Source organism: Capsicum annuum, chromosome 10, assembly GCF_002878395.1.
Source record: "Capsicum annuum cultivar UCD-10X-F1 chromosome 10, UCD10Xv1.1, whole genome shotgun sequence".
NCBI lineage: Eukaryota > Viridiplantae > Streptophyta > Magnoliopsida > Solanales > Solanaceae > Capsicum > Capsicum annuum.
This window is the reverse complement of record NC_061120.1, coordinates 177,263,677-177,291,011: the sequence shown is the minus strand read 5'-3', so window position 1 is coordinate 177,291,011 and position 27,335 is coordinate 177,263,677. Positions and strand designations below refer to the sequence as shown.

Here is a 27,335-nt window from a genome sequence, read left to right as displayed (position 1 = left end):
TGGTAAGCTACGATTAAAACACGTATAAATGAAGCAAGTCAACCAACATATAAGTACAAAGTTTCACAGATTTGGTTCAGAATGGCGATAAAACACTGAATGATCAGCTTTACTATGAATCATGCCAAACTCCTGAATAACTGTGCTAAACTTTCCGAACCAGGCTCGAGGAGATTGTTTCAACTTTCAAACCATAGAGTGACTTGTGCAATCGACATACGAGGCTACTAGACTCCCCCTGAGCAACAAAACCAGGTGGTTGCTCCATATAAACTTCTTCCTCAAGATTACCATGCAGAAAAGCATTCTTAATGTCCAACTGATAAAGAGGCCAATGACGAATGACAGCCATAGAGAGAAAAAGACGGACAGATGCTATTCTTTGCATGGTCGACCATCCAAAAATGCTCATATTGCTCAGTCTAACACCACAGATGATCAACGTGTATATTTATCTGACAAGGAATATAATGAGTATCTTCAGTATCAAGCAAGTAAGCATATATTTCTACCAATAGCCTCAACTGCAAAATCTCCTACCTAAAGATCATGGGTTGTGGACTCAGGTGCTTCTGACCATATTTCTGGTGACAAATCACTTCTGTCTGATATTGTTTATTCACAATCTCTTCCTGCTATACTTTAGCTAATGGAATTCGAATAGAGCCAAAAGGAGTTGGACAAGCCAAACCCTTATCTTCTGCCACTCTAGACTCTGTTCTTTATGTCCCTGGTTGTCCTTTTAATCTCGCATCTGTTAGTCGTCTGACACGTGCCCTTAATTGTAGTATAACTTTTTTTTTATGATTTTTTTCTAATGTAGGACCGCGAAACGGGACAGACAGTTGGCATAGGACATGAATCACAGGGCCTTTACCATCTTATCTCTTCAAATTCCTTCACAGCATGCTCCACTACAGATCTTCCTGACCTTATTAACAAACGTTTGGGACATCCTAGTCTATCCAAGCTACAAAAGATGGTGCCTAGTTTGTCTAGTCTATCCACATTAGATTGTGAGTCGTGTTAATTTGGGAAACACACCCGTGCTACTTTTTCACTTAGTATTGAGAGTCACTCAGAGTTTATTTTCTCATTAGTTGATTTCGATGTTTGGGATCCTAGTAGAGTCAGTTCACCCTTAGGATTTCGTTACTTTGTTACATTCATCAATGATTTTTCAAGATGTACTTGGGTTTACTTAATGAAAATCGTTCTGAGTTATTCTTTATATTCAAAAGTTTTTGTGTTGAAATACAAAATCAATTTGATGTTTCTATTCGTGCTTTTCGTAGTGATAATGCCTTAGAATACTTATCCTCCCAGTTTCAGGAGTTCATGACTCATCAAGGAATCATTCACCAAACATCATGTCCATAACCCCTCAATAGAACGGTATAGCAGAAAGGAAAAATAGGCATCGCATTGAGACTGCTCGCACTCTTCTCATTGAATCCCATGTTCCACTGCATTTTTGGGGCGATGCGGTCCTCGCATCTTGCAATCTCATTAACAAAATGCCATCATCTTCAATCCAAAATAAGGTTCCCCATTCCATACTATTTCCTCAGTCACATCTCTACTCTATCCCCCTTCGTGTTTTCCGGAGCACATGTTTTGTTCATAACTTAGCCCCAGGAAAAGATAAATTAGCCCCTCGTGCTCTCAAATGGGTCTTTCTTGGTTACTCTCGAGTTCAAAAAGGGTATCGATGCTATTCATCTGATCTGGGTCGCTACCTTATGTCCGCTGATATCACATTCTTTGAATCTCAACCTTTCTATACATCTTCTGATCATCTTAATATCTCTGAGGTTTTACCCATACCTCCAGTCTTACACACACCAATCTTTGAGGAATCTATGATTACTTCTCCATCTCCAACTACAGTGCCACCACTTTTGACTTATCACCGCTGCCCACGTCCAGTATCAGTCCCAGATGATTCATGTCCTCCTGCGCTTGACGCTTCCCCTACTGCGGACTTGCCTCTTTCTAGTCAACCAGTTGCACTTCAAAAAGGTATAAGATCCGCTCGTAATGCTAACCCACATTATACTTTCTTGAGTTATCATCGTTTGTCATCACCCCATTATGCTTCTGTATCATCTTTGTCCTCTATTTCCATTCCTAAGACTACAGGTGAAGCACTTTCCATTCAGGATGGAAACAGGCTATGATTGATGAGATGTCTGCTTTACATACGAGTTGTACTTGGGAGCTTGATTCCCTTCATGCAGGTAAATCTATTGTTAGTTGTCGTTGGGTTTATAAAGTCAAAGTTGGTCCAGATGGTCAGGTTGATCGACGGAAGGTTCGCCTTGTTGCCAAAGGATATACACAGATCTTTGGGCTTGATTACAGTGACACTTTTCTTTCTTGTGGCTAAAATAGCATTTGTCCGTCTTTTTTCTCTCTGTGGCTGCCGTTCTTCATTGGCCTCTTTTATCAGTTGAACATTAAGAATGCTTTTCTGCATGGTGCTCTTGAGGAAGAAGTTGTGGTTTTGTTGCTCAGGGGGAGTCTAGTAGCCTTGTATGTCGATTGCGCAAGTCACTTTATGGTTTGAAACAATCTCCTCGAGTCTGGTTCAGAAAGTTTAGCACAGTTATTCAGGAGTTTGGCATGATTCGTAGTGAAGCTAATCATTCAGTGTTTTATCGCCATTCTGAACCAAATCTGTGTATTTATTTGGTGGTTTATATTGATGATATTGTTATCACTGGCAATAATCAAGATGGTATCTCTAACTTGAAGCAACATCTCTTTCAGCATTTCCAGACTAAAGACCTTGGTAGATTGAAATACTTTCTAGGTATTGAGGTTGCTCAGTCCAGCTCAGGTATTGTTATTTCTCAATGCAAGTATGCTTTAGACATTCTTAAGGAAACAAGAATGATGGAATGTCGACCCATTGACACTCCTATGGATCCAAATGCTAAACTTTTGCCAGGACAGGGGGAGCCACTCAGTGATCCTGAAAGGTATAGGCGGGGTTGATTGGAAAGTTGAATTATCTTATAGTGACTAGACCTGACATCTCTTTTCCTGTGAATGTTGTAAGTCAGTTTATGACTTCCCCCTGTGATAGCCATTGGGATGCAGTTGTTCGGATTTTGCAATATATAAAGTCATCTCCAGGTAAAGGACTACTCTTCGAAGATCGAGGTCATAACTATATCATTGGATATACAAATGTTAATTGGGCAGGATCATCCTCTGATAGACGTTCTACATCTGGATATTGTGTTTTAGTAGGAGGTAATTTAGTGTCCTGGAAGAGTAAGAAACAGAGTGTGGTTGCTCGATCTAGTGCCGAAGCAGAATATCGAGCAATGGCTGCAGCAACTTGCGAGCTGGTTTGGATCAAGCAATTGCTGAGAGAATTAAAATTTGGAGAAATTGGTAAGATGGAACTAGTATGTGATAATCAGGCAGCCCTTCATATTGCATCTAATCCAGTGTTCCATGAGAGGATCAAGCACATAGAGATTGATTGTCACTTTGTCAGAGAAAAGATACTCTCGGGAGATTGTTACAAAATTTGTGAAGTCGAGTGATCAATTTGCAAATATCTTCACCAAGTCCCTCACCAGTCCTCGTATTAATTATATTTGTAACAAACTTGGTACATATGACTTGTATGCACTAGCTTGAGGGGGAGTGTTAGAATATGAATAGGAATAGCATACTGAATTCTACTTAGGAAAGGATTGTAATGTAGTGTCCTATTAGGAATAGGATTGGAATGTAGTGTCTATAAATAGGGTCTCAATGTAATAATTTAGATACAACAATTCAATAATATTCTATCATATTTTTCACATGGTATCAGAGAAGGTTTTGTGAGAAAATTTCTGGGAAGAAAACTCAATAAGACAGCCCGGTACTTTAATTTCCGGCGACTGTTAAGTCCAATTTGAGCCCTCGTCTATTTTTTAAGTGTTGTGTGCGAAAACCAACACCACCACGAGGTGAGAAACACCTAGGCGAGCAAATCCTAGTGCTCGAATCTTATCTCCGGCGATCCACGCGCCGCCGGAACTGTCAGATCTGTGCCTCACGTGCTTCACGCGCCGGCACGTGCGGTTTATTCCGGCCAAGTTTTTTTTTTCAGCTAGGTCACCACTTCATTACAAAGCTGTACCAATAGTTTTTTCTTGATTTCGACAAGTCTTTCAAGATTCCGATCACCGGAACCTAAATTCCGGCGATTTTTCTGGCAGTTTCTTTTTTTAGTAGCCTCGCTTATTCATTCCGAGGCTGGTCATATGATTATTTTCTGATTCCGGGCAACCTTCGAGCATCAGATCTTATATCTGGGGACTTTTCTTTTTTCCGGGCCAAATTCCAACTGTATTTCTTTTTCATGATTAAATCTTAATCTTAATGAGGAGATCAGAAACTCAGATGTCAGAGCTTATGAAGAATCAACGGAGGGAAGGTCGATTTGGAAGATCTCGACCTAGGTGTAGTTATTGTAAAAGGTTTGGACATACTCGTGGCATATGCTATTCTCGACCGATATAGGACTCCAACACATATAACACAATCAAATACCCAATGAATCAACAATACAGCAATAACAAATCAAACAGTGCTCACAAACAAGTCACATAACCATCAAAAGTATCAACCATACTGTAAACATCCACAGGATCAACACAAATATGTACACACATGCTATGAGACTTATTTTTGCCCAAATAGTCATGACCTGCAGGGAACAATCTATGTTCATGTACCGTACTAGCGTGGTACCCGATCCACCATATACATATCCGTACCAGCGTGGTACCCGATCCAACATACACATATCCGTACCGACGTGGTACCCGGTCCAACATACACATATCCGTGTACCGGCGTGATACCCGATCCAACATACACATATCCGTACCAGCGTGGTACCCGATCCAACACATACATATTCGTACCGGAGTGGTACCCGATCTAACATACACATATCCATACCGACGTGGTACCCAATCCAACACATACATATCCGTACCGGCGTGGTAATCACATACATATCCGCATCGGCGTGGTACCCGATCCAACATACACATATCCGTACCGACGTGGTACCCGATCCGACATATACATATCCGTATCGGCGTGGTACCCGATCCATCATAAACAAGTAATATCAATATCAAATTTACACTTCCTCACAACATACAACACAATGTACTAAGTTTACAAGTACACTTGAAGTCATGAGACAATTCCATCAAGTAAAGGGCAGCCTGGTGCACTAAAGCTACAGCTATGCGCGGTGTCCGGGGAAGGGCCCCACCACAAGGGTGTATCGTACGCAGCCTTACCTTGCATTTCTGCTAGAGGTTGTTTCCAAGGCTTGAACCCGTGACCTCCTGGTCACATAACAGGAACTTTACTAGTTACTTCAAGACTCCCCTTCTGACAATTCCATCAAGTAAATTTGAATAATCATTTATATACGCATCAACAATCCAAACATCAACAAGCCATTCATGGCATTAATATAAGGAGCTATCATTATCAAACAAACCTCTCATAGGCACATTTCAATAAATCATCTTATCACCAATTTAGCCTCTCGTGGGCATCCAATAGATAAAGTGCTTTTATCAATACCAAAACAAGAATATCATAAAATAAATCACAATTTAACACTTAAGCTGCAAGTCACTATTGGAGTATTACTTACTCATTAATTATTAAAATGTCACTATCTATTTCCATATAATACAATCATCACACTAATTAAATTCATCTATCCTTTAGATATTACTATGCTCATCAGTACTTAATCCTAGCATGGTTCTCCTCACTATATTATTGTCCAACACATACAACTTAATACCATTATAACTTAACTAGGTTCATCACCAGAACAACTAAGAACTATCATATCCACATCCTTCATTTAAAACAATTTTATTGCAGCACATAGCACATAATATCACAAATATCACATAATTAATCAATAATATAGTTTTTGGGATTAAAGTTAAGTTCTCGTGTCTTTATCGACCTCAACTTCGTGCCCGCAGGCCTAGACATGCTTTCTCCCATCAATTCTAAATTATGAAAATATAAAATAACACAATCTTCTACTCATTAAACCTAGCCTACCTGGACGCCAAACTTTTGAAAGAAACAAGCTACAACAAAGATGCTCTTTCCTTTCCTTCATGCCTTGGAATAATTAATCATCTAAAAATCAAGCAATTATAAGAGTAATAAGCAATTTCTCTTCAATCAAATATCTTGGGGATTCAAACCCACTAATTCTACCCTTCATTCAAGGTCTATATCATCCTCCAAATTCAATTAATCATTAATTAGCTTTTTCAAGCTTAACCCATCTCCATTAATGGAGTTTTTATACTAAAGGTCTCATCTTTACGGAATTCAAGGTTCCTAACTATCAAAATTCATAATCTAGTTTATGAAATTCATGTTAGGAATCTTTAATGTATAGTTTAGAACCAACTCTAGGTCATATTAAAAACACTCATGAGTATTCCCCAAAAGAATTCCACCATTAAAGGTCTTTTTAAGGATTTCAAGATGTTAAAGAATTAAAAGACGAAGAAAATAATGGAAAAACTTACCTCAACGAAGGAGTTTCACCTTAGACTTTGGGAAATCACCTCTCTAGGGTTAGGAAATGAAATTTGGGGTTTTTAGACCTAAAATACGGTTGAAGCTGATTTAAATATCATCAGAATTTTCATTATAGCGAAATCCCATTTCAGTCCGGACAGTGTTCATTAAAACAGCCATAACGTTTTACTCTGAATTCGGATTGAGGAACGATTTGTTGCGTTGGAAAGAGGACTCAGAGATCTTTAATTTGGTAGGTGGACCCCTAACTCCTTATATTATATGAGATACGATCATTTGAAGTTAGCCCTAATAGAAACCCATATCAAAACTATATCGAAAAGAAAGTTATAAACTTAACTATATGTTAGGGATATTGTACGACCTTAATTCATCCTAAAAGAACTTTAAAATTAAAGTATTGATATTAAAACTCATGAATAATTAAATTCATCGAGCTTGAGTCTATCTAGACACATCCGAAGGCTAAAATCTTCGCCGAAAAATTTGAGGTGACATAACAAATAAAATATTTGCTATTTTGGACCCAAGTTAATATTGAGGAATGAAATTTAATAATTTTCATTAATTTATTACGAATAATTTAGTAACGATGAAATGGGTCGTTACAACACTATTCAAAGTTATTCACATTTATCATTTTGTCATTTCAGAGATTTGAGGCAGTCAACTTACTGTTGGCTGGGGTTCTTCTATACTCATCATTCAAGGTGAATTCTCTTTTTTATCTACATTCACGTGCAGTAAAATACCATCTTTTAGCTTCTTTTTTCCGTTGATGCAATGTTTTTAAGAAGATAAACTTATGTTACATGATCCTTAGTTTGCCTTGATGTAGCCAAGTTGAACGATTGACATGAATGGGGATACTTTGTAGTAGTTCTTCACATTAAAATATAGCGAAGTACTTATGCTTATACATACATATGTGTGAAACTTTCACATATGTGTGCCTGATACTTAAATAAATCTAAAGTGGATACATATTCTTAGTCGAGTCCATGTAATGTAACATACATAATTTTTTTGAGATGCCCATGTAACATAGATATAACCTACATTGCTTGGACTCTTCAAAAATATAAGCGGGTGCATGTCGGATTCTTCAAAAACAGTGTATTTTTTGGAGAATCCAACACGGGTGCAACATCGAGGTGAAGAGTCTATGGAACTTAGGATATAACAAGCATGCCCCAGAAAATTCTGAGACATGCACATATCCTTGCGGATATCGTTCATGGGAGATAGGAAACGGGGTCGGGATTAGGAGTGACGATTGGATGCTCATTTTCATGATATCACCTGGAGGTCTCAAAGAATCTTCTCCCTGTTTATAATTGTCTTACTCCAGTAATGCTTATGATTCTCATTTTCTGCAACTGTTATTTTTTATGTTTAAATAAATTTGCAAAGTATCTGTTTAAGACTAGTGCCTCAAAAGCTGGAGATTAGTTGTATTTGCTGTGTAATTCAAAATACAGCTTTAAACTAGGATTTAAATTTGGCTAAATAAGGCTGCAATCTTCCATAATCGGATTTATTACATTTACTGATCTTTAAGCCATAATTGTTAGAGATAATGATAGCTTATTTTACTCTTTTTTATTGCGCTTTTTCAATTATGATTTTATGTATAAACGTGGCAGTGATCAATGAAATTTTATGAAGTTTTCTGCTCTTTCTTTTCTTTGTTAACGATTTGTTTTTCTCTTCAACATATTGGTATCAGAGCATTGCCATCTTTAGGGACCTGTGAGAAGAGAGTGAATAAAAAAAACACAAGTTCTTTCTATATAACCATTCTTTAAACCTAAGTTGCTCGGACTCGGTGTGGGTATCCGATACGGGTACGGATCTAGAGGTCGGATCCTTCACGGTCTCAATTTAAAGATTCGGGGATATGGATCTAGGGATGGATACGGGTGCGGGGATTCGGCAAAAAATAATTTAAATATCTAAAAATAGAGTTATAAAACATAAATTATGAGATATTATAGGGAAAACTTGAGGAGAAAATATTGCTTAATAAGAAAATCCGGAAAGGAAATAAAAAGAAAAGCAATAGCATAGAAATTTCTATATACAAGGTATTCCATTTTCTTCAATTTCACCTTAGCTTTAGTTTTGATTATAGAATTTATTAAATCTGTCCGGACTTTCCCAGTCGATTTTGGTCAAAATACCCAAAATCGGTTGACCAAATTGGGTATAGATCCCACACCCACACCCACACCCATGTCGTGTCGATACGGGTGTGGCACCGAAAGTGAAGAGTCCGAGTAACTTAGCTTTAAATTGTTATCTTAAATAGTTTATAGAAAATGAATTCTGAAACAAGCTTTCTAACTCCACCTGTCTTCAATAGTGAGAATTATCAAGCTTGGACAATTAGAATGATGGTTCATTTTGAAGCACTGGATCTCTGGGAAGCAGTAGAAAAGGACTATGAAATAACTCCTCTTGGAGCTAATCCAACAGTGAATTAGATGAAACATCACAAGGAGAGAAAGACAAGAAAAGTCAAAGCCAAAGCATGCCTTTTCTCTGCAGTATCCCCTTCAATTCTTACCAAAATTATGCAAATGAAGTCTGCTATAGAAATTTGGGAGTATCTCGAAACGGAATACCAAGGAAATGATAAAGTGCAGAATATGCAAGTGATGAATCTGATTCGGGAATTTGAAATGAAGGGAATGAAAGAATAAGAAACTATAAAACATTATGCAGATCAGCTACTTGACTTAGCCAATAAGGTGAGATTGTTTGGTAAGGATTTTACTGATGAAAGAATTGTTCAAAAATTCTTGTCACACTTACTGAGAAATATGAAGTCACAATCTCTTCTTTAGAGAATTTTTAGGATCTGTCAAGCATTACCTTGGCAGAAATTGTTAAAGCTTTGCAGGCATTGGAGCAAAGGAGAATAATGAGGAAAGAAGGTTCTATTGAAGGTGCTTCTCAAGGTAAATCACAGAACGAGTCATACAAGGGAAAAAAAGAACCAGAAGCAAAGGCAAGGCAATAATTACAACAATCAAGGAGGAAGTAATCCACCCTGCCCTCATTGCAAAAAGACAAACCACTCTCAACAAAAATGTTGGTGGAGACCAGATGTCAAGTGCAACAAATGTGGTCAACTGGGCCATGTGGAGAGGGTATGAAGTCACAAACGCAACAAGAAGAAGTCGAGGCTGCTGTAAATCAATATGAAGAAGAGGAATTGTTTGTAGCAACTCGTTTTGCTAGCAAAAGCACTTCTGAAGTTGATTGATAGCGGATGCACAAATCATATGACCAATGATCAAGAGCTCTTTAGAGATCTAGATAGATCTGTTATTTCCAAAGTCAAAATTGGAAATGGAGAATATCTTGACGCAAAAGGCAAAGGAATAATTACAATTCGAAGCTCTACTGGTGTGAAACTTATAACTGATGTTTTCTTTGTTCATGATCTTGATCGAAACCTTTAAGTGTTGGGCAGCTACTTGAAAATAGTTTCAAAGTGTTGTTTGAAGGAAAAGCATGTGTCATCAAGGATTCGAATAATAAGGAGATGTTCAAGGTCAAGATGAGATGAGAGGAAGGAGTTTTTCCTTGAATCTATTGGACGAGGAGCAAGCAATAGTTTTCAGGTTGGAAAATGATTCTGAGTTATGGCACAAAAAACTCGGACATTATCATCATGATGCCATACTCTTTATGAAAAAAAATCAGCTAACAGGTCTTCCGAGCCTTGAGAAAAATCTGTCTGCTTGTGAAGCTTGTCGGTATGAGAAGCAAACAAGGCTTCTTTTTTAGAATTGTTCACAAGCAAGCAAGCTGCGACTTGTTCACACGGATGTAGAAGAACCTCAGAAAACACCATCTTTAAAGGGTAGTAAGTACTATAATACCTTTATCAATGATTATTCCAGATATTTTTGGATTTATTTTTTGAATTTTAAATCTGAGGTCGCTGATGTATTGGTCGCTGATGTATTCTAAAAATTTAAAGCTTTTGTGGAAAATCAGAGTGGTTGCAGAATTCAGGTGATAAGAACAGATAATAGAACTGAATATACTTCAAAAAAGTTGAACAACTTTTTTAATGAAGTAGGAATCGAGCGTCAACTAATGGCACCCTATACTCCTCAACAAAACAGAGTAGTGAAAAGGAAAAATAGGACATTAATGGAGATGACAAAGTGTTTGCTCCATGAGAAAGGGCTGCCAAAGAAATTTTGGGCTGAAGCTACCAATACCGCAGTATTTCTGCTAAACAGATTGCCAACTAAGGCTCTGCAAAAGAAGACATCGTTTGAGGCTTGGTTTGGTTACAAACCCTTGCTAGCAAATCTGAAAATATTTGGTTGTTTTTGTTTTTCTTATGCACCTTAAGTTACTGTTTTAGTTTTGGTTCTGAAATATTCTCTTGGTGAAAAGCAAGATGTTGCGGCTCAATCTACAACTGAAGCAGAATACATTGCAGCTGCTTTAGCTGTGAATCATGCCCTTTGGATTCGGTAGTTGCTGGCAGATTTGTACATGGAACAAAAGAAGAATACCGAAATTCTTGTGGATAATGAAGTTGCAATTTCAATTACAAATAATCTTGTTTCTCATGAAAAGACAAAACATTTCAAGATCAAGCTTTATTTCTTGAGGGAGGTGCAAAAGAATGGAGACATAAACATGGTGCACTGCAGAAGTGATTTCCAGAATGCCGATATTTTAACTAAGTCTCTACCTAGAACAAGATTCGAGTTTCTTAGAGAAAGACTTGGTGCTCTTGAGTCAAGGAGGAGTGTTAAGACTAGTGCCTCAAAAGCTGGAGATTAGTTGTATTTGCTACTGTAATTCAAAATACAGCTTTAAACTGGGATTTAAATTTAGCTAAATAAGGCTGCAATCTTCCAAATCGAATTTATTACATTTGCTGATCTTTAGGCCATAATTGTTAGAGATAATGATAACTTATTTTACTCCTTTTATTGCTCTTTTGCAGATATGATTTTATGTATAAATGTGGCAGTGATCAATGAAACTTTATGAAGCTTTTTGCTCTTTCTTTTCTTTGTTAAAGATCTGTTTTTCTCTCCACCAAGATCCTATGTAGGAACACGATGACTACAAAATTACTTGAATTAGCATATTTGTTGTTTTGGAAGTTGCATTATATTTTTATTTTATTGTTATTGCAAGAAAACATTATGGACAAAACTACTTAAATTTGTTGATTTGATGATAAAATCCCTTTGAAGATGTCATACCAACTTTGTCGGTTGTATCATCTGGCAGAAGTAACTGAAAGTACATTGAATGCAGTAAAAAGGTGGAAAATGGAGATTAAATCCTTGCTTCTCAACGACTCGACCAGGATAAGTTTAGTCGCTTTATTCTTTTTAGCTCCCCAATCCTCACTTTGTGGGAATATACTGTGTATGTTGTTGTTGTTGTTATTCTTTTTAGGACCAACATAGACAGAATTCTCTTGCCATCACTCAAACTCCAACCACTGAGTATGCCTTCTATTACAAAAGGAAAAAGAAAACAAGAAACTTAGTTAGGGGCTACATGTCTCATATTTGAGAAAATATAGATGGCAGTTGAGCCAAGAAGATCTGAAGGTACATTCCCCATTACGTTGTTCGATACAATTTATCACATCAATCCTCTAGTTTTTGCTCTTAAAGATGTTATTTGTTTCTGGTGGGAGTAATGGAGCGGTTACAACTTACGGAGGACATGACCCTTAATAGGAAGGTGTGGAGGATACGAATTAGGGTAGAGGGTAGTGGTAGGAGTGCGTCCGTAGTAATAGGGAAGAGTGCTTTGTTTGTATCTGTGCCTGTAGTTTCTTGCTCATAGTGTTCCGAGGATGTTTGTGATCTTGAATAGATAGTTTATGGTATTACTCTATTGGTGTCTAGTTTCTTTTATTATTTAGTGGTGTGTTATCCGATTTTCTTGTTTATTTTTATAGTTTTTGTTGTTATACTGTTATCTGTCCTGAACCAGGGGTATATCGGAAACCTATGTTGCTCGGACTCTTCAGAAATGTCATCGGGTATGTGTCGGATCCTTCAAAAGTAGTGTATATTTGGAGGATCCAACACGGGTACGACAACCATTTTGGATAGTCCGAGCAACTTAGTCGGAAACAACTTCTCTACTTCATCTGAGGTAGTGGTATGGACTGCATACACTTCACCCTCCCTGGACCCCACTTTGTGGGAATTCACTGGGTATGTTGTTGTTGTTGTTGAGTAATGGCTGCATATCACCATGAAACTTCACAGAAGTTGTCACTGTCATCATGAAGTGCACGTCAAGAGTGAACATATAAATGGTGCACTTTGGTTTGACAATCTTATGATGTCACTCTTACCCCCTCCCTTCAAAGGTAGAGAAGAGAATGGCCAGAATAGCAAGAGAAGTTTACTGGAAAAGCAATAAGGAGACGAGTAGTTTCCATCTAGTTTTTTGGAGACATAGTTGTTAAAGCTGCATGTAATTGGCTGCGGAAGTGTAATCTGGAATGAAAATTACTGTGAAAGCAGGTTGCCAGCTAACATGTCATACTCTCCTCTGGTGTTAGTCTCTTGAAGAATGTAAGATTTTATGGGATGATTTTGTTGCATACGCCTACTTCTTGGTGAGTTATGGGTATCCTGGATTGGGAATTCCTGTGGAGGAGCAGTTCCTAGACTTGTACAGTTTGATAGTCAACCCTGATGCATTAGTTGCACTACGCTTTCGAAGCCGATTTTAGAGAAATTTTAGGACCTGAATTTTTGAGAATACTAGAAGATGCTAATATGCCAGCAGGAAACATGCAATGAGGTGGAGATGTTAAAAGTGATGGAAAGTTCTGTCAGATATGGTTATGAAATATTAACCACGGATTAAAATGGTTCACTTCTACTTCATCAGAGGTAGAGGTATGGACTGCGTACATCTTACCCCCCCCAGACCCCACTAAGTGGGAATACACTGGGTTTGTTGTTGTTGTTGTTGTTGTGGATTAAAATGGTTCACTACAGTGGCCTTAGAAGAAATCTGAAAAGGCAATGCAACTCCCAAGGTGGCCATTTTTTGCTGAATAGGTGTGCGTAAAGCTTGACTAACTCGATCAAATTTACAAAGAAGGGGTTTAATAAAGTGTAATAGATGCTTCATATGTGAAGGACGTGAAGGAGAGATACATCACTTGTTCTATTCACTGCCTTTTTTAGCATTATTTCAGTCTGTACAATTTAAACTGGGAATCCCGTTAGACATTGAAGGAACTGCTCTGGAGCTGGACTCGAAGAGAGATGGGAAGAGAGAACAGGAAGATAGGGTTTACTATCCCATCCTGCATCTTTGGGATAATTTGACAAGACTAGAAGACATTTGAAGGTTTAGCCAATACAATGTAACAAAATTGGATCTTTATGTAAATTTTTTGATCTTTTTGGTGTAGAATTACAGATATTTGATGTTAACATGCTACTTCAGTTCCTAAGATCCCTAGACTTTAGAGTTTGGGGAGGGAGCCGAAGTTTTGACTTGTATGTATTTTGGTGATTCTAACTACTTATTTAAAAAGAAGAAAAAGGCAGAGCCATACCTCCAATCTCTGCAAATCTAGTAAATAGCTTTAACATTTTCTCTATGAAGGGTTGTTAATTATGGCATGTTCTCTAATAATTTTATGAAAGGAATTCCAAAAAAGTAAACATTCAAGAGTTATCACTTCAAGTCATGTGATCTATTCTGCCAGAATTTTGAATTTTACCAATTAACGCTATACGTATGTTGAAAAGAGACTGTATTCTCATTGGATTTCCCCTGGATGTCTGCATAATATATATCTTGGTTTAGTACAATGACTCTTCTTTTTCATGTCATGTGAAAACGGGCACCAATATACAAGCACAGCATAAAGGCCCCGCACCTGTTCCGAACTGTTGTAAGCTAATTAGAAGAGCACCCATGGGATACCTAACTGGCTCATATATTACTCTCTGATCTATATTTTGTCCCAAAAACATTTTAGCAATTTAATTAATGATACCTATTTTTTTTCAATCTCATCGTAGCTGTTCACTGGAGAAGAAGAAGATGCTGATCTATCTGACAATTTCATTGTGAAGACCTGCCAGAAATTCATTCCTATCACATGTAAAATTTTCTCTGTGCCTTCGCATAATTAGGTGCATTTTTTTGGTTTCTAGTTGGTCTTATATGTTCTCCTGCAAATGATTACTGATTTGGTTTTTTCCTTATGTTGATACTAATTTGTATTGGGTGTTCTGTAATTATTGAAGTGATCAAGTCCAACTTCAACTACAACTGCTAGTTTGATTTATTCTCGTGATACTTCTTTTTTTTTTTTTTTCGAGAAAAAACTTTGAGTCGGTTATTCTGGAGTCCTCAAATTGATTCACTCCAAGAACGGAAATTGCATCCTATACTGGTTTCTCAATCCTAGCTTGTAGTTGAGAGCTTCCTCTAAAGTTGACCGAAAAATCATTAAGTTGTGCATGCCATAAACGTGGAAATTTAAGAAAGGAGGGCCTTCTCTCTTCTTTCTTTTTTGCTGACCCTTTCAAAGGAATGTGATTCTATTTAGGTGCATAATGTATGCAGTCATTTACTTACTATTTTCGGAGAAATACTTCGTGAAGTAAGTTATGCTCTAATTTTCGTATTTGATTGTTCTCTTCCCTTAGGTTCCCATCAAAGTGGGGTTTGATACAATTTTTTTTTTATAAAAAAGAACTTAGAAGTTTATATCTATGACATACTTCAGGGGTGTGGATAGTATCATTTTCTCAGCACCCAAGGGTGTGCCCTAGTGGTTCAATGATGTGAGTTGAGCCCCATGAGGTCTCCGGTTCAATTCCCAACAGAGAGAAACACTACGTGATTTCTTCCCATCTGTTCTAGCCTTGGTGGACGGAGTTACCTGATTTCTGGTACCTGATGCTAGTGAGAGGTGACAAGTATCTCGTGGAATTAGTCGAGGTGTGCGCAGGACTAGACACCATGGTTATCAAAAAGAAAAGAGTGTCATTTTCTATTGGGGCATTAAAGGAGTGATGGCAAGACAAATTAGGGCCAATGTCCTTTGAAAAGCTAGAGATCACCTACAGAACAAAGATACGCGTTGGTAATGGAGAGAGAAATGCTAGAGTTTTTGAAGGCAAGAAGGGTAATATAATTAATCGTAAGCTCAAGTATATATCTTTACTTTGGTGCAACAAAACTATGGACACATGTATTATAGCTGGATGTGGTAGTTTGACTTTCTAAGTTCTTTGCACATTGTAAAACTCCCTTTTGGATGTACTCTTGCCCCAGCATACCTTCATCGCTGGTCTGTTTTACATTAATAATATTCTCGTGATTACTTATAGTTAAAAAAAGGTATACTTCGAGAATGATTAGAAAGTACATACAATTAGCGCTCATGCTATTAATCTATTGGATATCATCTCCATTCACAGTCTAGTGTAACTAAAATTCCATATATAGAAAATAATCCCTTTGCTTGCGACACGTTTGCTTTGATTTAGCAAGCTTATTTGGAGTGCAAGGGTGGGTGGAAAATCATGAGTTAGGTTATGTTTTTCCTCTGTGCCTAATGTTCTGCTAGTTCTGTGATGTTATTCGAGTTACTCTTTAGTTGATATGAATTATGATACATGAGTAGGGCCATGCACAAGTTTCCCTAGGATGATGAAGCTCTGCTCCTTATACATAAACTTAACCTTTCAGCTTCTGAAATGTATGATGACTTTTCAAACTTTTCTTGGTGTTGCAGCTGAATATAATGGTGACCGGTTCATAACTTTGCAGGATGGTGTATGGAAAGTAAGTCAACAGCGAGTTATTTTAGCAGTTGAATTTATCTCTGTCCTGGCATGTCACCTCAATAAAATTCATGCATATATTAATTTATACCTTAAAATTTCAGGCTTAATGAAATCCTGTGTCTTTTGACATCTATACAAACAAAATCCTGTGTACTTGTAATGTAGTTTCTCGAATATTTTTTAGATTAATTCTTCTGATTTCTAACAGGCTTTAACATTTTGGCCAGGCTACACCTTTACTTTTGACAGTAGCGGTAGTTGAACTCAGTGATATTGCATTTGCTGTGAGTTCTGTTCATACTGGATTTGCCATATCTTCAAGGGCTAACACACCTCTGTTTCCGTCCTAACAACATTGTTGTGTTCTTCTCAGGTTGATTCTATACCAGCAGTTTTTGGTGTCACAAGAGATCCTTTCATAGTTTTCACATCGAATCTCTTTGCAATTTTGGGTAGAGCCTTTGTTCTTTACTTTGCTTCTTATTTTAAGTTTTTAACCACAAGGGCTGTAGAAAGAGCCAATTACTAATTGAAATGTGATTTCTTGTACCAAATTAGAGTTGGTTTAAACTAAGTGATATTTGGCATATGTTGTTCTATGCTTTTCAAATGATCATGCTTTTGACTTTCTTTTCATCAATTCATATATATTGAGAACTCATGTGCATGCATGGAGTTAGTTGTTTACGGAAAAGGATCTCTCCTTTTTGCAAATTCTGATTTCGCGAAGTAAATCTTTTATTATTACCCGTGAAATATGCTTTTCTTTCCCTATAAACTAGGTAACCAACCTAGCTTTTCTTTGTGCAGGACTGAGGTCATTGTACACCCTCATATCTGAAAGTATGGGGGAGTTGGAATATCTACAGGTGAGAATTGACTTGCTTTCTGTGCTTGCTGCATTACAGCAGCCATTCACTCAATCGTCCGGAGTCTGTCACGACTGCTCAAGTTAAAGCCCTTGTTCAACATATATGAGTCAGTAGCATTAAGATATCAAACAATACAATCAAACAAGCTGCTAGTCTATTAGTGACTGATCCTTAAAGTTTACTTCACTTTCATGGGTGATAATTTTAACCAAGATTACCATTTCTGTTCAGCCTTCCATTGGTGTTGTCCTGGGATTCATTGGATTCAAAATGATCCTAGACTTTTTTGGTGAGTTTCTGTAAAATCAGTTGCGTCCTTGCCTCTTACGATTGAAATCCCAGTTGGGGTGTGTTCAAGTGTCAACTGATTTCAAAATTCGCGCAGGATACCATGTTTCCACAGAGGCGTCTCTTGGTGTTGTAGCGACATGTCTAAGCGCTGGAGTCTTGCTGAGTCTTGTAAAGAAATCTGATCAATGAGTTGGGGTGCTCTCTTGAGATCCTGTTCATTAGGAAGATAGAGGATATCTATGGTGTTCCTTTCTTCTTCTTTTCGCCATTTCCTTGACCGTTTGGCAAATGTACTTTATTCAATTGATATGACCGTGACAAAATTATCAATTTAACATGGTTTTTTTTTTTTTTTGTAACAATTTGGATCCTTAATAATGCAACGCAAGGTTGGGGTGAACTATTACGGCCATCATCTTTTTGTCACATCTCCATGGATAACACTTACCTTTTTATATGGGGGATCTCTTTCTCTTTAGAAAATATATACTTGTTGAATTTATAACTAACAAGAACAATTTAAGAAAAAAAAAAAAAATAGCATCACCATTATGGTGAGAGGTTTGCCATATACCTCAACCTGTACATTAATAACCTAAAGAAGAACACATGCGGGATTGGGACAGCAGATCTGCCCACTCCCAGAAATGTAAGTTGATAGGGGCACAGATCAACCATCTGCAAACTTGTGCCATATATAGTTCTAGAATTGTGCTTTCAGTATTTTGAATTTTTTTTTTCCTCATCTCCTTTTTATTTATTTTTTTGGATTTTTACAAGTCAACAAGTCATTTTAATGCGACTGACGATAAATTGAACAGGAAACCAACATTAGAACAAGAAAACATAGTGTTTTCCAACAGCATTCAAGAGGCATATGCTAACAACAGTATTACAATTTCATGCGTTTTCCTCGAAAATGTCATTTCAACTTATACAGCTACAGGAAATAAACACAATCACGCAATTGTACATCATAATGAGCTATTCTAATACATACTTGCACTCAGTAAACACAAGCCATGTCTGTACAACAAAAATACCGGACCAGGCTTTGGAGGTTTACCAAAGAATGACCAAAACCACAAAGCGGACAAACGTAAATCACCTATAAATACAATAATAACGGGAACAAGCAGCTTCAACAGAGAAAGGAGGGAAGACCTCATAGTTGGTCTGACTTCTGAGGGAAAAAATATTTGTTGTGCCAATATAGTTCAAATGATTGAACCTGCACTTGAGGTGCCACTGATTGCGGTTTGTTATCTGTATTTTCAACTTAGCTGATATTCAAGAGGTCCCTGCCTTGGCTCCCCCTTTTTTGGATGATCATGTTTTGCTTCCCATCACCATCTAATTTCATCGCTCCATTTTAACCTTTTTACAGCTTGTCACCATCGTTTCATTCTAGGTGAAGTAGCAGGTCCTGGCCGTGAAGTTTGGATGCCCCCTCGGGTTTCATGGTCAAATTTTTGTGAAGCCAGGTAGGTCAAAGCCGTGACAACGTCTGCTATGACTGGGCGCATGTTAGGTTGCTCCTGAACACACATTGCTGCAACTGCTAGTGCTTGGTACATGCCCCTGACTGGATAATGGCCTTGCAGCATTGGATCAGCCATCTGTGAGAACTTCCTCCGATCTTTGAACAATGGCCTTGCCTGATATCCAGAGCACAACTATAAAATTAGAAACTTGGTTCTCTTTATGGTTGGCTGACAGAAAAGAACAATCTACATAACCCAACACACACAATATCCCAAGAAAAGTAAAACCAAGATGATCTAAACTCTATAAATCACTCCGTCGCTCCATTTGACACACAATAGAGGATCAAGATTTTCCTTAAATATACGAGTCAATTGAATTACCCAACCTTTCCCCTACCCGCCATGGTGGAGATACATTGCTCCAAGTGGTGTCATCTGACATCATTCCGTCAAGCAACATGTCAACATCAACTGATTTACCCAGCCTTGAGAATAATAGTATATTTGTTATTTCATTCAGGAAAAAAAAATACTCTTTCCATGAAGGATTCTCAAGTGCATTAGATAATGTTTCAAGCCATCATCATGTTACAACAGCAATTGCCAGCTTTTAAACTCATTTATTGAACTCATCTTATGGATTCCAGATTACTGTAAAGTCATTTTATAACTGTTGGATAATACTTTTTTCCCTTTTATAGTTGAACAGCCATAGAGATCATACATCAATGAAACAACAGGTCATCACAGAAACAACATAACCAAAAAGCTGTATGATAAGAAAATCTTACCCATACAACCAGATTGAAATCTCCTCCAGTCTTTGAACTTTCAATTGCTTTCCTGCCTGTAATGATCTCCAAGAGGACGACCCCAAAGCTGTAAACATCTGACTTCAAAGTTAACTGTCCAGTCATGGCATACTCTGGTGCACAGTACCCATACGTACCCATAACTCTCGTTGAAACATGGGTGTTATCTCCTACAGGCCCCAATTTGGCCAAGCCAAAGTCAGAGAGCTTTGCGTGATAACCCTCACCAAGCAAAATGTTGGAACATTTTAAATCACGGTATATTACGGGGGGGCTTGCACTGTGTAGATATTCCAAACCTTTTGCTGCTCCAGCAGCAATTTTCATTCTTGTGTTCCAATCTAGCCGTTCCTTACCTGGCGTAGGATCTGCAGAGCGATTATTTCAATACCAAATTTTATCCGACTTTCAACATAAAATGAACAAGAAAGTCTACTTAAGAAAGATTACCATGAAGATGGTCTTCCAATGACCCTAATGGCATATATTCGTAGACCAGAAGTCGCTGATCTCCATCAGCACAATAGCCAATTAGATTTACAAGGTTAGGGTGGTGTAACAGACTTAACATAAGCACTTCGACAAGAAATTCCCTGTTGCCTTGCAATCCATTACGATCGAGTTGCTTGATGGCAACGACCTGCCACCAATAAAAATCAATAAAAACGTGTTAATCTTCAGCTCCAGGCAACCAACTTAGAAGTGAGAAGCAAATCATCAAGCATGGTGCCGACCGTGGAAGAAAAGGTAGATGGTCCTAGTCAATTATACCTTTCCTTATTTCAATTACAACCCAATATATATGAGAAAGAAAAGGAGAATTAAGTCTAATTAGCTCAACGAATATGGTACGAAGCACAATAGAAACCAAAGTATCCATGAAATGTCCATTACCGCTTCTTAGCTAAGTTGCTCGGACTTGGGTGCGGGTGTCCGATACGGGTGCGGAATTAGAGGGCAGATACTTCATGATCTTAATTTTAAGATTTGGGGATACGGATCCAAGCATGGATACGAGTGCGGGGATTCAGCTAAAAATAATTTAAATATCTAAAAATAGAGTTAAAAAACTTAAATTATGAGATATTATGTGGAAAACTTAAGGAGAAAATATTGATCAAGAGGAGAATCATGAAAGAAGATGAAAGGAAAAACAGTAACATAGAAATTTCTATATACAAGGTATTCCATTTTTTTTCAATTTCACCTGAGCTTTTGTTTTGATTATAAGAAAAGGGCAGTCCGGTGCACTAAAGCTACCGCTATGCGCGATAGAAATCATTAAATTTGTCTGAACTGTCAATTTTGGTCAAAGTACCCAAAATCGGTTGACCAGATCGGGTACGGATCCCACACCCACACCCATGTCGTATCGATACGGGTGCGGCACTGAAAATGAAGAGTCCGAGTAACTTAACTTGTTAGAAAGTAGAAAAGTACTTTCCTGATTAGAGTAAGGCATCTAAGCCTCACTTCGCAAATGCTAAAGAACCAAAAGTGAAATTTCCGTTCCAGATTTCTCATGTGACTACAAACTCAAGTGATCTAGAGTTCAACTTTTTGCCAATTGCCCAACCAGGAAGAAGCCCAACTGTTTACCCTCTACTGAGCCAACTGACGATAACATAGCTATGCTCATCCAAAAAGGATAAAAGTTTGTGACTGTCGCTCAGTAAGGATCAAGAAGAAAACTCAGAAAAATACTCTGAAGATTTACCCATAACATCATACAGAGAATAGTGAGTGGTGAGTGCAACAGAATCTCGTAGATTAGAGGAAAACCAAAGTATTGATTTCTTTGTTACATTCCATTATTAGCAAAAAGCAAAAAGAGTTGTTGAGAATTGACCTGATTGGACTCAATGACCCCTTTGTAAACTCTACCAAAGCCGCCTTCTCCAAGAAGATAATCACCACGAAAATTTTTTGTTGCAGCTGCTAATTCACGAAATATAAAAGTCTTGGCTGCAATTTGGTTGGATCCTGCATCCTTATCAGTTTCCTTTGTGTGTAATGAATTCTTTGCTTTCAACTTATCTGAAGACAAGAACATAGAATAGAAAGGTAAACAAAGCATGGCACTCAAGTGAGGCAACTAGCCTTCAGAAATAAGGAGGATGATTGACAAGCAGGGAAAATAAAATCTAAACTTTTTTATCGGTTCAACTTTGGGATGGGGAAGGTTGTCACTTCATTCCTGAGAATCCAGGCATATAATAGCCTTAACATAAAAAAGAAAATTTTGAAAGGTGATTTTCTATACCGCATTCATTTTAGCTGTAAAAGAGCTATTTCTTTGCCTCCTCAGCTTTGGTTAATTAGGCAATCCAAAATCAATCTGCATCTAACCCAAGAGTTCCTTGGAAAAAAGAACTGAAATGTGGCTTAACTCAAAGATTGCTTGAAATTTGAACTACAAAACTTCACTAGTTGATGTTGGTTACGTTAGAATTTTTAATATGATATTATTGAATGTGGTAATTTCTATTGTATCTTGTCCTTTTACTATTCCTTTTCTAGATTGGTCTATCAGAAACAGCCTCTCTATCTCACCTCTGAGGTAGTGGCATGGACTACATACACTTACCCTCCCCAAAACCCACTTGGTGGGAATATACTGGGTATGTTGTTGTTGTTGTTGTTGTTGTTGTTGTTGTTGTTGCTGCATACAGTACCAACAACAGCAAGACTCGACAAGCTACAAATAATGGTACCAATAACTTATCTAAGACACCATTGTTCTTCAAAATTTTAGTTATGCACAATACACGTTGTCACCTGATACACAGATAACTAGTTATCTGATATAATATGCTACAATAAAAAAAGTTAAAAATTCCAAAATCCATATTGTAAAATGGAGAAGAAAAAAATCTTTGGAGGTCAAGGTGTTCTGTTTCTGTTCTTTTCTAATTTTGTCTTGGTGCATATGCCGGGGGAGGGAGCTATCTTGCCTCGTCCGCATAAGGAAACTGTAACCAGATTTGAGGCTACCAAACTCCTCTAACATTTCATCACATCATCATGTTACAAGGACCTTCCTTCTGATTGTATGAGGCCTTCATACAAAATGACATGAAGTAATTGATATCATTTGCCGCTTAACTTTTCATTAGATACTAATTGAAGGAACTAGTTCCCTGACCTTTACCACTTCCACACTAATGTACTACCATTCAGCAAATTGAACCATAATTTGTCCCCAAATTCTAAATTTCCAATTGCAAATAATTCCTCCATGCCGATGACCAAAACTTGTTTCCTTTACAAAGACGGTAGTGTCAAGGCCAGCTTATGCACCACTCGACTATTATTTCGGATACCTGCATTCCTCCACTAGACGGTATTGGTTAATGACTCTGCCCACCAAAGCTTAGCTAGATGGTATCCAACTCTTCATTTTCTTCTGTGATCTCTGATATCCTATGGGTTCTCATTCCAGCTTCACACCCTTGGTCTAACTACAACAACAACAACATACCCAGGGTATTCCAACAAAGTGAGGTCTGGGAGGGTAAAGTGTACGCAATCCATACCACTACCTCAAATGAAGTAGAGAGGCTGTTTCCGATAGAACCTAGACCCCCGTCTCAGGACATATAACAGTATAACAAACAAATAACATCAAAGCATACAACATGATGGGATAACACACTGCTAGATAATAAAGGAAATAAGACACCCACCAGGTACTACTATAAACTATCTATCCAAAATCATAGACATCACCAAAACACCACGAACAAGAAAATCCAGGCACAGATACAAACAAAGTATTCTTCCCTACTATAACAGTTGAACTCCCACCAACCCTCTACCCTAATCCGAGTCCTCCACACCTTCCTATTAAGGGTCATGTCCTCCGTAAGCTGTAACTGTTTCACATCATGCCTAATCACCTCCCTTCAATATTTCTTCGTCTTACCTCTACCCCGCCTAAAACCATCCATAGCCAGCCTCTCATACCTCCGTACTAGAGCATCCGTGCACCTCCTCATCACATGCCCGGACCAAAGCAACCTCACTTCCTGCATCTTGTCCACCACCGAAGCCACTCTCACCTTCCCCCTGAATAATCTCATTTCTAACCCTATCTTTCCTGGTAAGTTCACAAATCCATCGCAACATCCTCATCTGCGCCACCTTCAACTTTTGGATGTAAGAGTTCTTAACTGGCTAACACTCCGCCATACAACATAGTCGGTCAGACTGCCGCACTGTAGAACTTACCTTTAAGCTTAGGAGGCACCTTCTTATCACACAAGACTCCCGAAGCGAGCTTCCATTTCAACCATCAAGTAGCACAATATTAAGTCTAGTGAGTATGATATCAAGATCTAGGTCAAAGAACCCCAAATGCCAAACAACTTGGATATCCCAAAATCAGAAGTAAAACCCAAAAACAACCAAAACTCACAAAAATTAGACAAATATAAAGCAACCCCATTTCACCAAATCAAACAATCAGTTATTTATATGCATAAAGATTACAACTTCATAACTTGAATATCCAAGAATCAGAGGTAAAAACCCATAACAACCAAAATCCCACAAAAATTAGACAACAATGAAGCAACCCCATTTCACCAAATCAAACAATCAGTAGATTATATACACAAAAATTACAAATTTACAGCTTGAATATCCAAGAATAGGAAGTAAAACCCCAAAATCTACAAAAATTGTATAAATATAAAGCAACCCCATGTCGCCCAAATCAAACAATCAGTTGGTTATATACACAAAGATAACACCTTGAACATTCAAGAATCAAAAGTAAAAACCCAAAAACCACAAAAAATTAGACAAACACAAAGCAACCCCATTTTACCAAATCAAAGAATCAGTTGATTATATACACAAAAAATACAAATTGACAGATAGAATATCCAAGAATCAGAGGTAAAAACCCAAACAACCAAAACCCACAAAAATTAGACAGTTATAAAGCAACGCCAATTCACCAAATCAAACAATCAGTTGATTATATACGCAAAATTAGTGTTAGGATATCCACGAATCAAAATAAAAACCCAAAACCCATAAAAATTGGAAAAACACAAAGTAACCACATTTCAACAAATCAGACAATCAGTTGAGTATATAAACAAAGATTACAACTTTACAGATTGAACATCCAACAATCAGAAGTAAAAACCCAAAACAACCAAAACCCATAAAAATTGGACAAATACAAAGCAACCCCATTTCACCAAATCAAACAATCAGTTGACTATATGCATAAGGATTACAACTTGAATATCCAAGAATAAATAGTAAAGTCCCAAAACCCACAAAAAATTAGACAAACATAAAGCAACCCCATTTCACCAAATCAAAACAATCAGCTCATTATATACACAAAGATTACAAATTTACAGCTTGAATAAAAACTCAAAACAACTAAAATCCGCAAAAAATAGACAAATACAAAGCAAACCCCCATTTCACCAAATCAAACAATCAGTTGATTATATGCATAAGGATTACAACTTGAATAATCAAGAATCAGAAGTAAAGTCCCAAAACCCACAAAAAATTAGACGAATATGAATTTTCACCAAATCAAACAATCAGTTGACTATATACTCAGCAATTACAACTTTATATCTGGAATATCCAAGAATCAGAAGTAGAAACCCAAAACAACCAAAACCCACAAATATAAAGCAACTACATTCACCAAATCAAACAAACAGTTGATCATATACACAGCAATTACAAATTTACAACTTGAATATCCAATAATCAGAAATACACCAAGTCAAACAATCAGTTGATTTTATACACAAAGATTACAACTTCACATCTTGAATATCCAAGAATCAGAAGTAAAAACCCAAAATAACAAAAACCCACAGAAATTAGACAAATATAAAACAGCCCCATTTCACCAAATCAAAACAATCAGTCCAAATACACAAAAATTAACGCTTGAATATCCAAGCATCAGAAGTAAAACAAAACAACCAAAACCCACAAAAAATGGACAAATATACAAAGCAACCCATTTCACCAAATCAAACAATCAGTTGACTATATACACAAAAATTACAGCTTGAATATCTAAGAATACAACAACATATCACAGAATCAGAACTAAAAACCCACAAAAATTGGAGCAATATAAAGCAAGCCCATTTCAGCAAATCAGTTGATTATATACACAAAGATTGCAAATTTACAACTTGAATATCCAAGAATCAGAAGTAAAAACCCAAAATGGACAAATATAAATCAATCCCATTTCATCAAATCAGGCAATATACAAAAAGATTACAAATTTGCAGCTTGAATATCCAAAACCCAAAACAACAAAAACCCACAAAATTTAGAAAAATACAAAACAACCCCATTTCACCAAATCAAACAATCAGCTGATAATATGCAAAAACATTTTTAAAAAAACTGCAGATTGATAAATAAATACACACCAGAAGAATGTTGAAGAGAATCAACTGAATTTTTCTTCTTTTTGGATGGTCCAGAACAAGGGAACCAACCCATTTTTGTTCTTCTTCTAATGGAGAGTGGCACAAGTTTGAAAGAGGCCCAATGTTTGCAGGCTGTCTACCAAAGTGAAAGACTAAACCTTTTTCCTCCCTCTTTCTTTTTCTCTTTTTACCCTTTTTTGTTTCATTTGTAACATTATTATTATTATTATTATTATTATTATTATTATTATTATTATTGTCGGAATCTTGGTATTTTTGTTTTTTAACGACACTATCAAGGAGTAAAAGAATTACGTATGACTTTACTGTTGAAGTTGGTTGACTTGGTCAACTTAGACAAAATCTCCTTTTTAGAAATATAGATATATATTTAGACTTACTATTTTTATTTGCAGCACAAATATTGATTTTGATTTGAAATTAAGTCAATCTGTAATTAATAAATAATATTTGTATGATTATAAGGACTTAAGCTTGCGAAATGTTTATCATTTTTATTGTTGGGTAAAATTTAACTAATTTTTAATACAAATACCAAGTAATAATTTCTGCTGAATTATTTGCACCATTCAAATTGAGAGGAGTTTTTTTTTTGGAGTTTCACTTTACATCATTTTGAAGTTCAAAAATTTCTTCGAACTTGAACCATTTCTTCTCGAACTTCAAGGTGATATCATAAAAAAAAAAATTGTTTTAAGTTATAATTTCAGGACATTATTATTAAGTGTTACTTGTATAAATTTGCCTCCAGCATAACATCCTGGATTTTTGAGTTGCAAAAATTGAACTCCATGATAACATCCAATAAGGATAAAAATAGGTTGTTTTTGAAAATTAATTAATTTTTAATAAATATTTCAACAACTAATTTTAAAATTAATTATTAAAAACAATCTTTATAACCACAGTATGCAAAAGTAAAAATAAGATCTACATATACTCTCATCCTCCCACACCTTAT

General features: G+C 36.9%; 2 protein-coding genes across 4 annotated transcripts in view; one reads left to right on the top strand and one right to left on the bottom strand.

Moving 5' to 3' along the window:
* Positions 1-18,020, top strand: part of LOC107843366 (thylakoid membrane protein TERC, chloroplastic) — a 29,468-nt gene extending 11,448 nt beyond the window's left edge. For both annotated transcript variants that reach the window (XM_016687619.2, XM_047398591.1), the window contains 8 exons: positions 7,269-7,325; positions 14,679-14,760; positions 16,406-16,455; positions 16,685-16,741; positions 16,831-16,909; positions 17,268-17,326; positions 17,561-17,618; positions 17,715-18,020. In XM_016687619.2, the coding sequence (XP_016543105.1) occupies positions 7,269-7,325; positions 14,679-14,760; positions 16,406-16,455; positions 16,685-16,741; positions 16,831-16,909; positions 17,268-17,326; positions 17,561-17,618; positions 17,715-17,809 (537 nt within the window). In that variant the 3' untranslated portion in view covers positions 17,810-18,020. The remainder of the gene's footprint in view (positions 1-7,268; positions 7,326-14,678; positions 14,761-16,405; positions 16,456-16,684; positions 16,742-16,830; positions 16,910-17,267; positions 17,327-17,560; positions 17,619-17,714) is intronic.
* Positions 18,021-18,498: 478 nt separating this feature from the next.
* On the bottom strand, positions 18,499-26,537 carry LOC107843365 (probable serine/threonine-protein kinase PBL7). 2 transcript variants are annotated; one of them, XM_016687617.2, is made up of 5 exons: positions 26,354-26,537; positions 21,769-21,956; positions 20,370-20,559; positions 19,899-20,287; positions 18,499-19,278 (listed from the first exon to the last, which is right to left on the bottom strand). In XM_016687617.2, the coding sequence occupies exons 1-5, from the start codon at positions 26,424-26,426 to the stop codon at positions 19,012-19,014; spliced, it is 1,107 nt and encodes a 368-aa protein (XP_016543103.1). In that variant the 5' UTR covers positions 26,427-26,537; the 3' UTR covers positions 18,499-19,011. The 2 variants fall into 2 exon arrangements, with proteins under 2 accessions (XP_016543103.1, XP_047254545.1); XM_047398589.1 differs by lacking the exon at positions 26,354-26,537 and adding an exon at positions 22,183-22,207.
* Positions 26,538-27,335: the final 798 nt, after the last annotated feature.